Below are 16,708 nucleotides of genomic sequence, written 5' to 3'. Positions count from 1 at the left end.
CAGATTCGCGATCTCCAGTGATTTCGTATTTTATTTTTCCCTCTCGACGACGATGTATATTATACATGTATAATGTTCTTATCAGCAACAATATGTGGCGGGGGGGGGGGAAGGGGAACAGGCGAAATAGTGTTTTCATCGGTCACGCTTACGAATTATTATACACATAATATTATATATGAATATGAACACGATGTATGCGAGCGGTTGTCTTGTACACGCGTTTATATATATATGTGTAGGTACGAGTAGGTACTTATAATAATATGTGACGTGTGTGTGTGTGTGTACGTGGCTTTGTTGTTAACATGAGTCAATTCTACTCTTTCTCGCCGAAGAGAGAGAAAGAAAGCCAATGATCGGCTTTTTAACGTGACTGCACTAAAAGTCCGTTACAATTTAAAACGAATAAAGTTGAGCAATTTACGTTTCATACTTGATTATATTATTATACTAAGGTGTCGCTCGAAGGCGGTCGTTTTCTTAAATTTTACGTAGGTTTCAATGACATAATACTAATGTATTCATGCGTATAATATATTGAGTACGTTTGTGTAGTAGTTCTGGCCCTATATATAAATAATATGTGAGTGACCGAACGCTGTTTTAAAAATATATCGTACAAGATAAACGGTCGAAGAGTTTTATACAAGTATATTATTGTCTGAAGATTAATATTGTGTTTGGACAGTATTGTATCTCGGCCGGCGCAGCTTTACGCGGCGTTGCTTGCCGCCACACTCGCAGTCTGCCGAATCACCGTTTAATTTATGCGCTCGCTTATATATTGTTCTTAAAAAATATTACCTGAATAATACATGAACTAAATTACATACGAAAAAATTACCGATTAACCCGTAATTATTTTTAAACGAATTTTTTTTCATTACCTAATTACATAATACAATGCGTGTGTGTTGACTTGTGTTGTATATATACAATGCTTTTTAAATTATGCGTATTTAATGCTATTACAGAGGTTGCCGTTTACATTATAATCATTTGCATTTTGGTATTTTTTTTTGTTGATAAAATCAAAGTGATTACCATCGTAGAACATATTGATATATTTTTTTCAAAATTAAGTTTCCTCGACTTTTTCAAGAAATTGGTATGTATCAAAAATTCAACGTATGAATCATTTTTTTCCTAGGAATTTTTTTTTTTAATTTTCCCATCATGTAATGTAGGTCACTCGAAGTATTATACAATATTTTCTATCTACTCTATACCTATATATTATTCGTCAAACTCTGCTTAATATAATGATAATTTCTTATATAATTTTTGAGATGCTGTTCTTAAAATAAATCATAATAAGAAATAAGGAGAAATACGCCCAATGTTAAGCTAATAAATTATTTTATATTAAATAAATGTTAAAAATGTGGGTAGATAATCATGCATTCAATATCGATACATTTAAATACTAAGTAAAATGTAAATATGTATATGCCATCAATATGATTATCTTGATTTATGTTTGAAATATTTTTATTTTTGATTGCATAATATTATTGTTTAAAATTTTTTAATAATATTAAAATTTGAAGTTATTGTTGTTATTGCATTTTTATCGTATATTACCTATGTTGCATGTAATAATTCATTTGATAATATTTATTCACTGTGCGTAAATAACATATTCGTTAGAACGTAGTTTCATTTTGCAACGTAAAACGTTATACAATGATTTATGGATCAAGTTATGAAGAGAAAGGTGTTAGGATGAGTAAATACATTTATGTATCCAAATATACATGCTGTAACTTTAATAAAGTAACGGTGTAATTCAAGTTGACATTACCTATGTTAGTATTTAAGATTAATTATGATATTGTTATATCCTTTTGTTCTTGTCAAATTGTTTTAAATAGATACTCATTTGAAACAATATATACCCTCGAGCTAAATATCGAAATATGATACATTTATTGCAATTATAATTATCTAAGTAATAAATGTATATAGTAGTTTACACACGTACCTATAATAGTATACTGTCTGTATGAATATACTGCGCGGGTAACTGTACGCTGACAAACGTATAATATTTAGCTGTATAGGTACATATTTTTTAATTGGTCGTTTATTCGTTATTCTTTATAGCTATAATAGTGCGTATTGTATGAAAAATATAAAATTAAAGTATGATTTATATGTTATAATCTAGTGGTTAGAAGATCATTTATAGTTTTAAAGAATTGCTTAAAGGTTAATTTGTGCAATATATTATTTTTAGTTAAACCATTGCCAAGCAAATATTATACCTACCTACTTATTGTATTGCTGTTGTTAAGTGTACACTGTAAAACCATAACATTTATGATATTTTATATTATTAAACAATGTCGTCCTGTTTGTTTAGTTTCAGATGAATTCTCCGAACAACCTGTAAATATGTGGGGCTGTTCGAGTTGCGGGACAAGTCGTCTGGTCAACTTAGTCGTCTTTACCGTTTTGATTAGTTTGGCCGAGGCTTGGCAACAGAATCTACCGCCAAAGAACAGTGTCAGATATGGTGAGTACAAAAATCTCGCATACTTACATCTATTATATCGATTTCGCTAAACTGAGATTGATATCCAGCTAGTAAGGACGAAATATGATTATTATGTAACAATAAGTAATGTAATCTTTATTGCGAAAATTAGATTACAATAACAATAAAAATATATGTGTATAAATAATATTATGTAGGTACATCTTATGTATGCAACAAATAGTAAATATTTTTTAGGGGCCAATTCTTGGTTATTTAATTTTTACATAAAATAAAGGGAAAAATAAAAGCTAATGAGTAATGACTATTTAAAAAAAAATTCAAACCAATATGGACCTATGGCATGCCGTTATGGAGAGCTGCACCAACATTAGTAAATTCCAAATATTTTAATAAAAATTCCTTCGCCAAATAACCAAAGCCACATACTACATCTCAAATGGTACTCTCCATGAAGATCTATCCATCTCAGCAGTTAAAAACATCACCAAGATTTTTTATACAAACGCATGCTTTTGAATCTCTTCAACCACCTCAACTCCTTTATCTCAGAACTATCTGTTCTCACTATTCCTGGTGCCTCTGCAGAAGGCGCCCAAAACGAACGTGGTATCGTGATCGACTAATCGACTAACTCCCAATTTTACATGTTATGAAGTTCCATTAATTTATGGCCACTTTACTCAAGCCTTCTATCTGAAATGTTGTATGTATTTTATTTTATTTTTTCAAACATTTCTTATAAATCCACAACATCACTTGTGCTTATTGTAAAAAATAATACTTAATAGATTGTACAATAATTACTAGATTAAAAAAAGAAAACAATTTTTATTGTCACCAATCACCATATTAATATAATATGGTATATAGTTGATTGGTTTAATATTATAATTAAAACATTGCAATGCCTCCGGGCAATCTATCTTATTGTTCAATAATTTATACGGGAGCTTTAATTAAATCAAGTCCTGATCCTTAACTCAAATTATCATTTGCCAGATAATAATGAAACCTTATTGCGTATTCCTTAATAGAAAAAAACAGTATAATATCATAGTACCATACTATTTATAATAATCAAATCTAAACTGTCTATTGAAATCTACGCATTATGTGTTGAAATTAAAATCTTAAAATTAGAAATATTACCTAATATTTACATCAATGGAGAGAGAAAACAAAATACATTGGAGATCAATGGATGAAAATGGAACAATATAATTATTAATCATATGATAAAGATTTATTAAACAAATATACCTTTGTTAAATATGTTCTAAACACGAATTCTTTTGATAAATTTGGGCATAAATTTCCTATTATATCCATATTAATTATTATGTAGTGTGTACTATTATAATATTTACCCATCCACGGTATTATAATATTATAATTATAAAGTATACAATAACGGTCGGTCTCGTATCTGCAAACACTGTGCGGTACACCGAAATCGCGTGGCACGCACCGATAATAAGTCGACCGAAACCCGGCCACCACCGTGTTACCCGAGCGCATAGTGCCGATGATTATGACACTGCAGTGGAACGAAAAAGTGAACGGTCAATGTCTGCGTTGTGTTTTATAATGGATAAATAATAATAATATTATTATTATTCCCAAAATCTCACAGTGTCTCGATATCCGTAATATCATCTGCGTCGGGTTTTTTTTTGTCGTTTTCTGTCCTATATGTGTGCGGTGTGTAAAGCGCACGACGACGATGTATTATAATACATTGCTCGCGTACCTACATCACAGCAATACGATATCGCGCGTGCGGTCAGGACGCAGTCGTAACGACATCGTCTATCGGGGTTCAGTGGTCACACATAGCGTAGGTAGGTAGGATACAGAGGTAAAATGTTATTATGGATGTACGTGTATGTGCGTGCGTGCATCGCGGTCACCAGTTTTTGGGAGGTCTTTTAACGACAGAAAAGTAATAAAAAAAAATAAAAACGAGACGTTCCAAACGTGTGCGCAGCGGTGACGTATTCTTCCCTCTCGTAGTGTTGCATCGGTTATTGTACACAAACCGTGGTTGCAGTAACCTGCGACGCCAACCACCTCGCCCATAGCTCTTATACGCATTGTTTGTGTACGACATTTGACACGGAATAAAATATATTTATTACCACCAGGTGTAATAAATTATATATGGATGTATCGTAACATCACATTATTTGGTAATAAGGTTATTATATACCTGTATGATATTGTTATTCTTTAGTATGGTATAATAATATATTATATATATATATATATAGGTAGGTATATAAACTACCTCCGCCCTACTACCACATAGCCATAAGGATACTTGGATATTAAGCATTTACATTTTGGGATAAATATTTACCCACTGTTCAGTGATAACAAAAACATAACATTATGCTCGTTCTGTTCAAGTATAGTATAATTTATCGCCGTGTACGGCCTATTTCATACTATACCACAATCTAAAAACTTCTTTGAGACGGTTTTTACTTTTTCCTTCTCGGTCATTCGGTATCTGAAATTCTGAAGTGCAATCGAACAATAACATTATCAAATTTGTGAACACATTCTTACAACTATATATCTGTTTTAGTTTAACACGTTTATTAATTATTTGTAGTTCATAAAAATCTCGACCCGAACAATTATTTAGCAAACACATCTACTCAGCCAGTTTGACACGAGAAGGGTATAACTTATTTTTTTATATTTGTCATGACAATTTAATATTATTAATTTAGTATAAATGAGTTCGAATTCGAAACGTCATTGTAGCTGCTACTGACTTAATAGATACACAATATTAATGACTAGGGAAGATACCGCGAAGGTTATCTACATCATGCTGGTTTACAATATCATGTTGGATTAGCATGACTGTAACGCTATATTGACAAAATATATTATATACATTTATTATAAATACAAACAGTGAGTCGCTAAATTCGTTACCGACACGTCCTTCGAATAACTATAACATAATTATTGCCATTTTTACCAATCATTTTATTCGGTTTTAAACTATGTGTTTGTTTTGTTTACTTACCTACGCATATTTTACGCCACATCAATTTACGCCGTTTAACAATGTAACTTAGATATCTATATATTTATCCTCAATTTTTTTAATATAAAATATTAAATGATACCTATAAGTATACCTATTTAGGTTTAATTATTATTGCATTTTTAAAATAAAGCGTGTGTAAATGTTTTGTAATAAAAATGATCCTGAGAAGACGAATTTGTTTAACACGCCAATTAGTTAAACTAATAGCTCTTACGTCAAATTTTTTGATCTGATTTCGATATATACCATGAATTTGGATCAGGTTAGGTTTGTTGAATTCATTAAACTTCTATATTGCCCCATTTTAAGATAGCCATGAGGTATTATCGTCTGACATAAAACTGGTTACACGGTAAAATGCTCGATAAAGTATCAAACAGACGAAAATGATATCGTCTATACAAGTATATTCAGCGTTATAAATTATCAGAATATCAGTGCTTAAGGCGTCAAAAAATGTCTAAAAAATCGGAACTTTGATATGGTAATTTATTCACGATAAAGTTTTTTTTCAACATATATAAGTATGTAGGTATATGTAATTTATTTCTAAACTGTTTTAGTATTTGTAAGTTTTAATAGAATTAAGCCGCTATAAGTGATTTTTATGAATATTTTAAACTAACAACAAACTACAAAGTACATTTTTTAGAACAACTGATTCGAAAAATAGATATAATATATTTAAAGAAGTAAATATATTTACCTATGTTATATATTGTATATATTGTAATATTGTATTATAGTACCTACACTCAGTATTAGGTTTCATAACTAACTTGAAGCATTAGGTATTTCTTAGTTTTCTGTACCTACTAATAAATATAAGTCTGTATACGAACGCCTATAAATGTGTTATGTATCTAGCAAGAAATATAAGTGTATAATATAGTATAGAAATGGAGTCCGAGGACGTCATGCCGTTATTCTAGAGACCCTGTTTTATTACATTGAAATATTGTTTTAGGTCCCATTTCTACACCATTTCCCGACTGTCTTTGGGCATATTCTTCTTTGGACACATACATTACACGCATGTGTACATCGGAATAATCGATTTTGCCACGATACTTCTATCTTTCGTTTGAAACTCACAGATTGCACGTACGATGCTGCACTATGCATGTGTGCAATAGCAGGTCCTCCCTCGTATAGGCATAAAAAAAATATTTTGTACATAAATATAAGACCGGAGTCTTCTTACTATTTTTGGTAGCTATAATAGACACTTGTTCCAAAATAATAAGATGAATAAATATGAAGAGAGAGGACACCGGCCGGTTTGTTGTTGGCTTCAATCAACTCTTGTTACGCTGCATTGACCTGAATTTGCCTTTCGTGTGCTCTTAAATTAATATATATAGTCACAAACAAGCGTGTGTGTGAGCGAGCGTGCGGGGTTCGCGCGCTCTACCTCCGTATGCAGCGTTCCAGACGACACGTCGTTGCCGAAAGGTCAACGCGTTTTGAGGATTTTGATCAATCAACGACGACAACGGCGACGTTGCGCTCGCCGAGTATTGTAGAGCGTATAATGCAATGAATGTATCAATGATAATTGAATAATAATGTAATAAATTGTTCACGCCCGCAAAGACCGCCCGAGCGAAGTGCACGAAGTCCGACGACGAAAACGCTGTGACGGTATCACGTATAATATTATAGTCAACATAATATTATTGTGTATACGCCTGTATATCAATGCGTATGTGTGTATTTAAGTATATATTGTGTATACTTGTACGGACCAAAGAGTCGTGTTACGCAAAGATTATGTATGATGATGGAAGTTTTACATTTTCGATTGCTACATTGGTAGAATTGCTGCGGAAGTACCTTTATTACAACTGTGCGTGAAAACGGAGAGTTGCAGCAGTGTGATTAAAACACAAATATCTATATTATAATATTCTCTCTGTTGCCGCCGTCTTTTTCCTGAACCTATCTCGCATAATATACAGTTATTTTCTTTCAACGTCGTCGCTGTTACCGGTTTGTCCGGTGGGATGTCCCATTGACGGCGGCGGCAAACGAAATAGTAAGATTTGTTTTCAATTTATTCATATAAGTCATGTGCGTGTATTTGTATACAACGCGAGATTACAATATTTCCGGAGTTCATAAATTATAAACAAGCGTAAAATTGAATAAGAAAAAAATAAATATCCTACCTCATGTGAATTCTAATGAGATCTCCCCTCCACGTCATTTTTTCGCACGTTGTATAATACGATAAAATTATACTTCTCTCTTATGGACCTTATATACATATGAGGTAAACAAGTTTTATCATTATTATTAATAATATTTTTTGGTCTCAATCCAAGTGGTCGCACTTTCGAATGGAACTGATCAACTCACTGAAATTACGCCCCTGCAAAAAAATACGCAATTGTTTTTCTTCTACCATAATTTATTGAAAGCGAAATTTGCCTGAGAGTAACTAGAAATTCGTACTTATGGTACGTATTATGATAATCTATTTGTTTTCTCGTTGGCAATACAAGCCATTTATATATTAATATAATTGTCAATATTATTCGACTATATTATGATTTATTGATTTATATATAAATAAATTATACACATTTGCAATAACGAATACCTAACTAACTTAAAATCTCAATTACTGAAGTTATATTATAATTAAATACCACATATTTTAATTGTTTTTATATGCTAAAAACTATTAGAGTGAATATCGTTAAAGTCTAAACTTGTTTTTACTATAATTTATGCTAATCGTATACTCTTTTACAGTGATATATATTATTTAAAATATGGCATTATATTTGAAGAACTTGGGTGTCGACAAATAATTCAGCACGTATATTATGCCATAGTAATATTTTAGTTATAAATTAATTTACTATAAAAATTAGAAAAAAATTATTATTTATCATTTGTCATTCAGTATTCAGTTAACTTATCTAAATGGGGCTGAAGACATCACGAACTATTTAAAGAAACAAGACTTTTCATGGGGTCCTCCGCAATCGTTGGGCAGGATAACAAATGACTTCATTTTCTCTCTTCATTAATTTAACGTTATTTTTGTTGCGTTTATCTTTAACCATGATCTTGTGACAGGTTGACGGGTTATTAAAACCCCAACAAAGTCATTCTGACTGGAAGCTTTTGATCTTGATCACTATCGGCTGTACTGTGGTAGTCACGTATCATACAATATTAAGACGGTTACAAAAAATCTAATCTTGACTATATAATATCGTAATTTTATTTTATTTTTACAATTTTTAAATTGTAGTTAGACAGTGCATAAACATATATTGCAACTTTGTAAGTATTACTTAGCGTTCAACAATTATTTTTGATTTATGATAAATTATGTTGAAACTAAAAAACATTGTAAATTTGAACAACAAAACTGTTGTGTTGAGAAGTGACTCACTTTTATTATCTTAAGTGTTCATAAACATAATTATATGCATTATATATGAATACAATTAAAGATAATATAATATATATTATCAATTGTATTTGCGACGTAAAAAGCTGAGTAGTATCATTGTAAGCCAGTTCCATACAGGCACCAATTATTTTTTCCAATCCATTTTTGATATTAAAACGATTTTGCGTTATAATAACTAATAATAATATGCTCATTATATTTTAAGACACTGTTTTTAATTTCAATCAATCAACTGGAACCTAAATCATTATAATATTGTATTTGTAATTGAGTCGAGACCGAACATAGCTTGACAACCGTAATATCTATTATTCAAAAATGACATAACTGTGTATTGTAGCCTTTTATTGTAAATTGTATTCTTATATTACATACATATTAATCTATATTCTAAGACGGTTTTCATATACCTGTATAATATTTTAACCTATTGGTAATATTTATTATATAATAAAGCTGTTATGAAATACAGAAAAAATTTTTTATAACTTACTGTTTATTGTATATAATTCACTAAATGTAGACAAATTTCATATGAATAGGTATATGATTAAAAAAATAGTTAGGTATAAATATTATAAAAACATTTTAAAACAATTACACACATTACACATGTTTCTATATAATTGTTATGTATAGGTGCACATTATAATATATTTATAAAATCGTTTGAAAAAACATCAGTATTATTATAGGTATATATTTATTAATGTTATTAGAGTATAACGTATGATAGTTATAAATCATTGTGAATAATTATTTAAATTTATGTCAAAATACATTCATCGTGGTAACGACAATATATTGCAGTTAATTTGTTTAACCCATTTAATACAAAAAAAAAATCATGCACGCGTATAGATTGTACATAGATAATCAAAGAATGTGCACAAACTGAATGATATGTTAAAAATTTGTTTGGAATTCTTAGGCAGTTTTGTAACTGATATATATATGTGTGAATGTGTAAATCATTAATACATGTAATTATTATTATATTTGTTTGCTCGGAAATACGACTCGATTCTTTAGTTCTTTAATCGAAAATAATAATATAATATGGGTGTGATAAGCTGTTGATTATTTATAGTGTTTTAAACACTTATCCGCCTGATACGAGTCCTTGTATTGCCGCTGACTCATTTTATTTAAATAGTTTTTTTAAATTATATTTTCCGAAATATACATTAACACAGAAATATGATACGCATGTTTCATAATATGTGATATTATGTTGTTACCTATATGGATATAAGAAATGTGTTCAATGTTACATATTTTAAGAGGCAGGGCAATCGCCTCCAGAGGTTAGGTTAGACTCAAGTACTGAAGTATAAAAATCAATGATAGTAAATTATGATGTTTTTATTTTTACATTATTATTTTGAAAATATATGCTCTTTACCTAGAATATAAATTCCAGTCAGTTGATCAGACTCAAGTTCCTCATATTTAACCCTATAGTATATAAAAAAAAGAATTTATTATCTCTATAGAGATCACCAGTTTTTCAATTATGTATATTTTATAGTTAAGTTTTATCTATGGGAAAAACGAATATTATACAAAATATCACATGAAAGAATAACGGAAAATACTTCAGATTTTCAATTGGGTAATTTTCTTTTTCCATTTTTAATAGCATATATTTTATAAAAACGTGATTACTTATTCTTGTGTCAAAATGATAAAGCTAAAAAAATAACAATAATAAATAAAATTAGGGAGAATGGTTTTTGTGGCTGGCTACCACCACATCGTTCGTTAGATAATAATGAGGCACGATTTAGCCTTGTTCGCCGCACATACTCTGCAGACGTCAAGGTTCGTCCAGATAATATATCGTATGATATTAATAATATACAACACACACGAGAGTGAGAAAGATAGTACGACAATAGGAGAGGAGAGTTTTCGATGAAAAACAATAGATTAACAACATATATTATTTAATATTATTTAATAAGAAAAAAAGCATTACTAATAACGGCCACCTGTGCGTCGGCGGTGGGGGCGGCGCTCTCCATAGGGGTGATGAAGGAGTTATAATTTTTTTTAACGTTCGTGATCTCACGCAGGGATTTAATAATTTATTGCCAGTGTAAAATTATTGGCGTCGCAAGGTAAATAATATATATGCATGATCCTATACGTGTGCAGTACTCCCAAGGTTTGTTATTGCATAACAATAAATAATAAAACGTTATAATCCAAAGGAGAATTATATATTATATTTCTGAGCAGCGTGCGTATAATACGAATGCAAATCACAGTCGACTTTCATAAAATGCCCAAGAATATTTATAGGGAAATTGTCTTTCGTTTGCATATGAATGGCATATACTTAAGAAGAGGTCGTTCAAGTAATGGTAAATCATTCAAGGTTCCATGTCTTTTCTTTTTTCAACAAACACGAAACTTGTATTGTTTGTTGTTTAGATATTGACATATATTTATACATACTGATTGGTGATTACTTGTATTTACATTTTATAATTGTATTAATATTGAGTTTGTTTAATCGTGTTTCAGGCGCATTCAATTCCGACCAAATATTTCATGGAAACAAGACCGCCACAGACTACTTCAAAATACTCCTCCAAGATCAGACGACCGCACTAATAGGATCCAGGTACATTATATTTCTACCCTTTATATTAAATGCGTGGCACGTATTGTGCACGCCTAATTAATAAAAACACCATAACGCGTGGGATATACGAGGTGGGTGTAGGCGTTACGGTGGATCGATTTTTGGGGGAGGTGGAGGCTACCCGGTCGATAAGTCCGTAAACGTAAACAAAGAACCAATACGATGACTTGGCGTTAAGACAGGATACATGCTCCATGAACCATTTATATTCTACGAGTACTATTATAATACTAGTAGGTGGGTTCACTTTTTGACTGTTTTCTTAGGTTTCAATTTTATTAGTTGGTAGGTAACACAAGCGTTTACACTACATCGTTAGAAAGTATAAATAAATATAATATAAAAGTCATTTAGATGTATATATATATTATATGCATATATAAGTACCTATAGTGTTCTGTGAATTTTCAAAAATTTCACATGGTTCAGAAACCACATGCAAAACTCTATGAAAAAACAATTTATGCTCTACTTATATGTTTGTACACTGATTCGTTATGCTGCCTTTTGTTCCGGTAGTGCATTTGTCACAGAATTTGAAGTTTTAACTTCAGTTTTTTGATATTATAAATTATTTCCTATCCTCGAATCATTTACTTATGTTTACATTCAACATACCTACATATAACTCTTATTCTGCATTTCTGTATAAATCACTTTTGACAGTTAAAATGTTTAAGTACAACACAGGATTTTAGATGTGTTCTATTTCCAACATCCCTATCGATCTAGTGAAGTAATTGAAAATCTGGCACGGTTTGAATTTATCGTCAAGTGTATTTCAGATCGACTTAATTCTCTGAATACTCTTAATACTCTTATTAATTAATACATTTTCATTTTTCATACTTGATATTTTCGGATAAAATTTAAAAATGTGTGAAAGCGAATCTGAAGTAGACTTGACGATAAATTGAAATCGTTTTTAGAATTATTAACGATTATTCACTGAATCAATTGGTAGGTACGTTAAAACAGAAAGTGTCATCTGAATTCCTATGTTCGAGTGTATTAGACAAAGCTAGAAAATCATCACATCCAATACCCTAAAGGACCTATTGGATGTTTCGTAATATATCTTACGACTTACAGACTTCTTTAAGAGGTGAATAAGAAGGAAATGTATACATTTATTCTGCCACTTAAAGAAAAGAAAATATCGTATGATACTTTAATACTTATATTGTATACACAGTGGTAACAAATATTATAATTTATAGGACTCAAAGTTATTATAATATTATAACAGTAAACTGTTTATTACTGTGATTATTTTACAATTTATACAGATGTTCGTTACAATGTAAAATATTAATTATGTTGAATTATGGTGAAATTGGTGATTAATTTCATTCAAAAAAAGCTGTTGTGTGAAATAATTTAATCCAATAATTATAATTATTATAATTTACCGAATAGTTAATATAGTTTGTATAGTTTTTATTAAAAACCGCTTGGTTTCGAAACTTGAATTTAATTTGCTGTTAAATCGTGTAAGATCATATCTTATAATCGTTTTCATATTAATTATTTTCTAACCTATATTTGAACTTTGATTACGATTTTCGTTAATTTATCTAAGAAAACGTTGAAAATAGTTTACGATCAGTTTGTGCAATGTAATTAATACTTATAATTGTACAATTTATTTGAATCAAATAAGTTTTTGAACATTCTAAAGCAAACGTCATTTTCACGTAATACCAGAAATATGTAATTGTTTCGGACTACCTGTGCAAGCGCAGACGTTAATCAGTTCAATAATTGTTATTATTAATTGTTACGTAAAACTTTAAAACCCAATTGGTATGACCGTGTGACTATTCAATGATCAATGATGTATATCGATAAATAGCACTCTGCGGTGATTTAATTTTATTATTTTTTTCCGTGTCACATCGCCTTTCGCCTACAATATTATAATGGCGTGCTGGAATTAATTGAAAGTTTTTTAATTTCAGAAATGTACTTTACAACATCAGTTTGGACACCATGAAGGAAAATCACGTGAGTGAATTAATTTTCGTTGTATTTTATTCTCACCGTAAAATACGGTATAAAATATATGTATTCGTATATTGTGTTTAGCTACTAAATAACGTTAAGACTTGTATTTAAACTATAGTTCGGACAGACTAATATATTAAACCGGTGGCCGCAGTTGAGTTGTGTGTAATAAATATATATATACATGAACAACAATAATATGTACATTGGTAATATAGTGAAGTTCGACGCGTTTTGGAATTGTTTTTCCGGTCCGTTGCTTCGAGTTCTTTGTACTCTTGCCTGGTTTGGTCACCTCGAACGAAACGGTGTATAGGTATATAATATGCGGTTAAGACGATATTTTCCTAAAGTCGTCCCCCTATTCGTATGCGTAATATATATGTAGGTAATATGTAAACCGGTGTATATAGATGCACTGTTTTTTCTTTTTCAATTTTAAATGTATTTTGTGTTGACGACTATAACGGATTTGGCCGTTCAGTTGTCTCGAATCGTCATGTTATAGTGACCTGCCGGAAACATCGTTTTACCAACTACTACGTAGTACATAAATACTGAATCACCAACTGAATAATAATACAGCAAATATATGTCATCTGAATAATATAAATAAATGGTCCCGACGGTACCTCGTCAATACACAAGTGCATACACAGTTCTTACGTAGGTATATTATAAGACTTATAAATTGTATAAATTATACGTAAAGTGGTTATATGGGCGTTTATTTAATTTTTTGCTATAATAGCTGGTATACGGTAATTTTCAAAACCAGTTGTATATCAATGTACCAATCGTATACGCATAATATGTATATATATTCGTAATATGTAAAAGGATTCGATAAGTTTGTTTTTAAAATTAAGAAATAACAGGTTTATATTTATTGAGTATTTTGATTTCGAAAAACTATAATATTGTTATGATGGTACCTACTCCATGAGTAATATTCGAAGAGCCCAAGGTTACGTTATTGTAATTATTATAATATTTATGTAACCAATAAATTAAATAATTAATAATTTAAATGCTACTTCATTTTTTTCTTATTTTTTATTTGCAATAAAATATTTTGCCTTAAGACACTTTCTGTGGGTGATATTTCTTCATCTCGATTTGATCATATGAAGGCGAAATCCCTCCAGAGAACTTTATTTACTATGGATCATCTTTATTTCATAAAGATTATAATTTTTAAATAATATCCCGATAAAACTGCTTATAAATCTTATAAAACCAACAGACATTTTCCATTAACGCAATGAAAATGAAAGAAGAAAAATATTTTACAGTTACGATGAGCTTATTTCTAGTTTGACGAGTTTTAAACTATTACAGATAAGAAAATAATATAATATATTACGAGATATGTTTTATGTATTTGCTTTCTTTGTTCTTTTTAAGAAAATCCAATCCTTTTTATTGTACATCCATTACTATAGGAACTACACTGTTCTCCCATTTATAATAATCCTTCTCAAATACTGACTTCATATCCCAGTAACCCATTTATTTATTTTTGTGATAAACTTAATAAACAACAGTCTTATTTCATTATAGTAAAGGAATGATAAAATACGTTACAGTTAGTAGATAATAGTTGAACATTAAAAAATATCATGTTGAAAATAAACTACAAACTTATAAACTATTTAATGTTTATTATCTTGATTTAAAAATTAAACAATCATGTCAAACCTATGGGTTTGTTTGAAAAAAAAACATTTTATTTTTCATACCTTCTTTGATAATATAAACAACATATTTACTTTCAACTTACACATATTTAGACATTCAAATTCTGACATAATTTGTTCAACAATTTGTCTCAAGAACAACTTTTTGCAGTGAATATTAATATTATATATCGTACCTTTAGCCTATTTTGGCTCTATGGGGTAATATGGATAATGTGTATAATATAATTATTAAATCAATTTAATTTACATTTATATTCTGTTTAATTATTTTTATTATCATTTTAACATTTTTACTTTTCTTAAAAATTATTGTATTATATCTATACTGCAGTATGCATTTTTGTAGCACTGGTGCCGCTGTATACCCTCTTATTCACATATCACATGTATTAGATTATCGTAAAAAATTAATCATTTTTACTCTCTCGTGTTCACATATTTTTCTATTGTTATGGTCCAAAAATGCATAATTAATAAATACCTGGGCAAGTAATAGTCTAATCAATAACAATGGAAAACAGCGGTATTGGTGAAAGAGTAGGACACGTGTGGGCCTTCTTTTGTCTGGGTTCACCAGCGTGTTAGCGTGTTCTGGTTATTTCGCAAAATCTCCTGAACAATATAAAAATAATTATTATCTTAGTGTTGTATGTGTTTCGAAGAAACACTACATTGTCCTTCTAATTAATGGCTCGACGACGAAAGACTGAGAGAGAGGAAAGAAAGAATAAGAGTGGGGGATATGGCATTATAGGTAGTACTACTGGGTCATTTAAAATATCCTTGTTAAATATCAATTAGGCCTCAGGGTCATGCTGGGTGGTGTTGTGTCCGAAAATCTGCTAGGGGGGGGGCTTAAATGCTTTTGATGAACGAATTATCAGCTAGGTACGGGTTTCGCTCAAATGAACAGAAGAGTTTTTTAAGATTGCACGTATTTATATTATCATAAACACGCGTGTTATTAAACGCCTCGAGGGAAATGTTTTTATTTTTATTATTATTATTATTATTATTATTATTAATATTATTATAATATACTTTTTATGGATAGAATTTCCGGTCAACTCTGATGTCATAGTTTTGAAATGAAAGTAATGTAAATTACCGTATATTTTTACCTTATGTGATTCCCGTTGAAAAAATAAACTGTAGAATGACTGTGTGATAAGAAAATAAAAAATAAACTTAACTTGTGACAGACATCGTGGGCAGACTGGTAGTATTTTGAATGTGACAACACATTTTATGATTGATGGGCTCTGTAAGTAAATTACGAATTAAACGTCTACTGCGTATAGATTGTTTAGTATACGTATAAACCTAATATTATGTAGGC

At 30.1% G+C, this 16,708-nt stretch overlaps 1 protein-coding gene across 3 annotated transcripts in view; it reads left to right on the top strand.

The window, feature by feature from the left end:
- The window catches only part of LOC111037695 (semaphorin-1A-like), a 62,923-nt gene that overhangs the window by 38,151 nt on the left and 8,064 nt on the right, over nt 1-16,708 (top strand). For 2 of the 3 annotated variants that reach the window (XM_022320402.1, XM_022320401.1), the window contains 3 exons: nt 2,369-2,521; nt 11,539-11,638; nt 13,621-13,666. In XM_022320402.1, coding sequence (XP_022176094.1) covers nt 2,401-2,521; nt 11,539-11,638; nt 13,621-13,666 — 267 coding nt within the window. In that variant the 5' untranslated portion in view covers nt 2,369-2,400. Of the gene's footprint in view, nt 1-2,368; nt 2,522-11,538; nt 11,639-13,620; nt 13,667-16,708 lie in introns of those variants that run through there. The other variant, XM_022320403.1, reaches the window with a different exon arrangement.

The sequence above is a fragment of the Myzus persicae genome, unplaced genomic scaffold (assembly GCF_001856785.1).
Source record: "Myzus persicae strain clone G006 unplaced genomic scaffold, MPER_G0061.0, whole genome shotgun sequence".
In the NCBI taxonomy this organism is placed as follows: Eukaryota; Metazoa; Arthropoda; class Insecta; order Hemiptera; family Aphididae; genus Myzus; species Myzus persicae.
The sequence above is the reverse complement of the archived record's forward strand: the minus strand, read 5'-3'. Positions and strand labels throughout refer to the sequence as shown.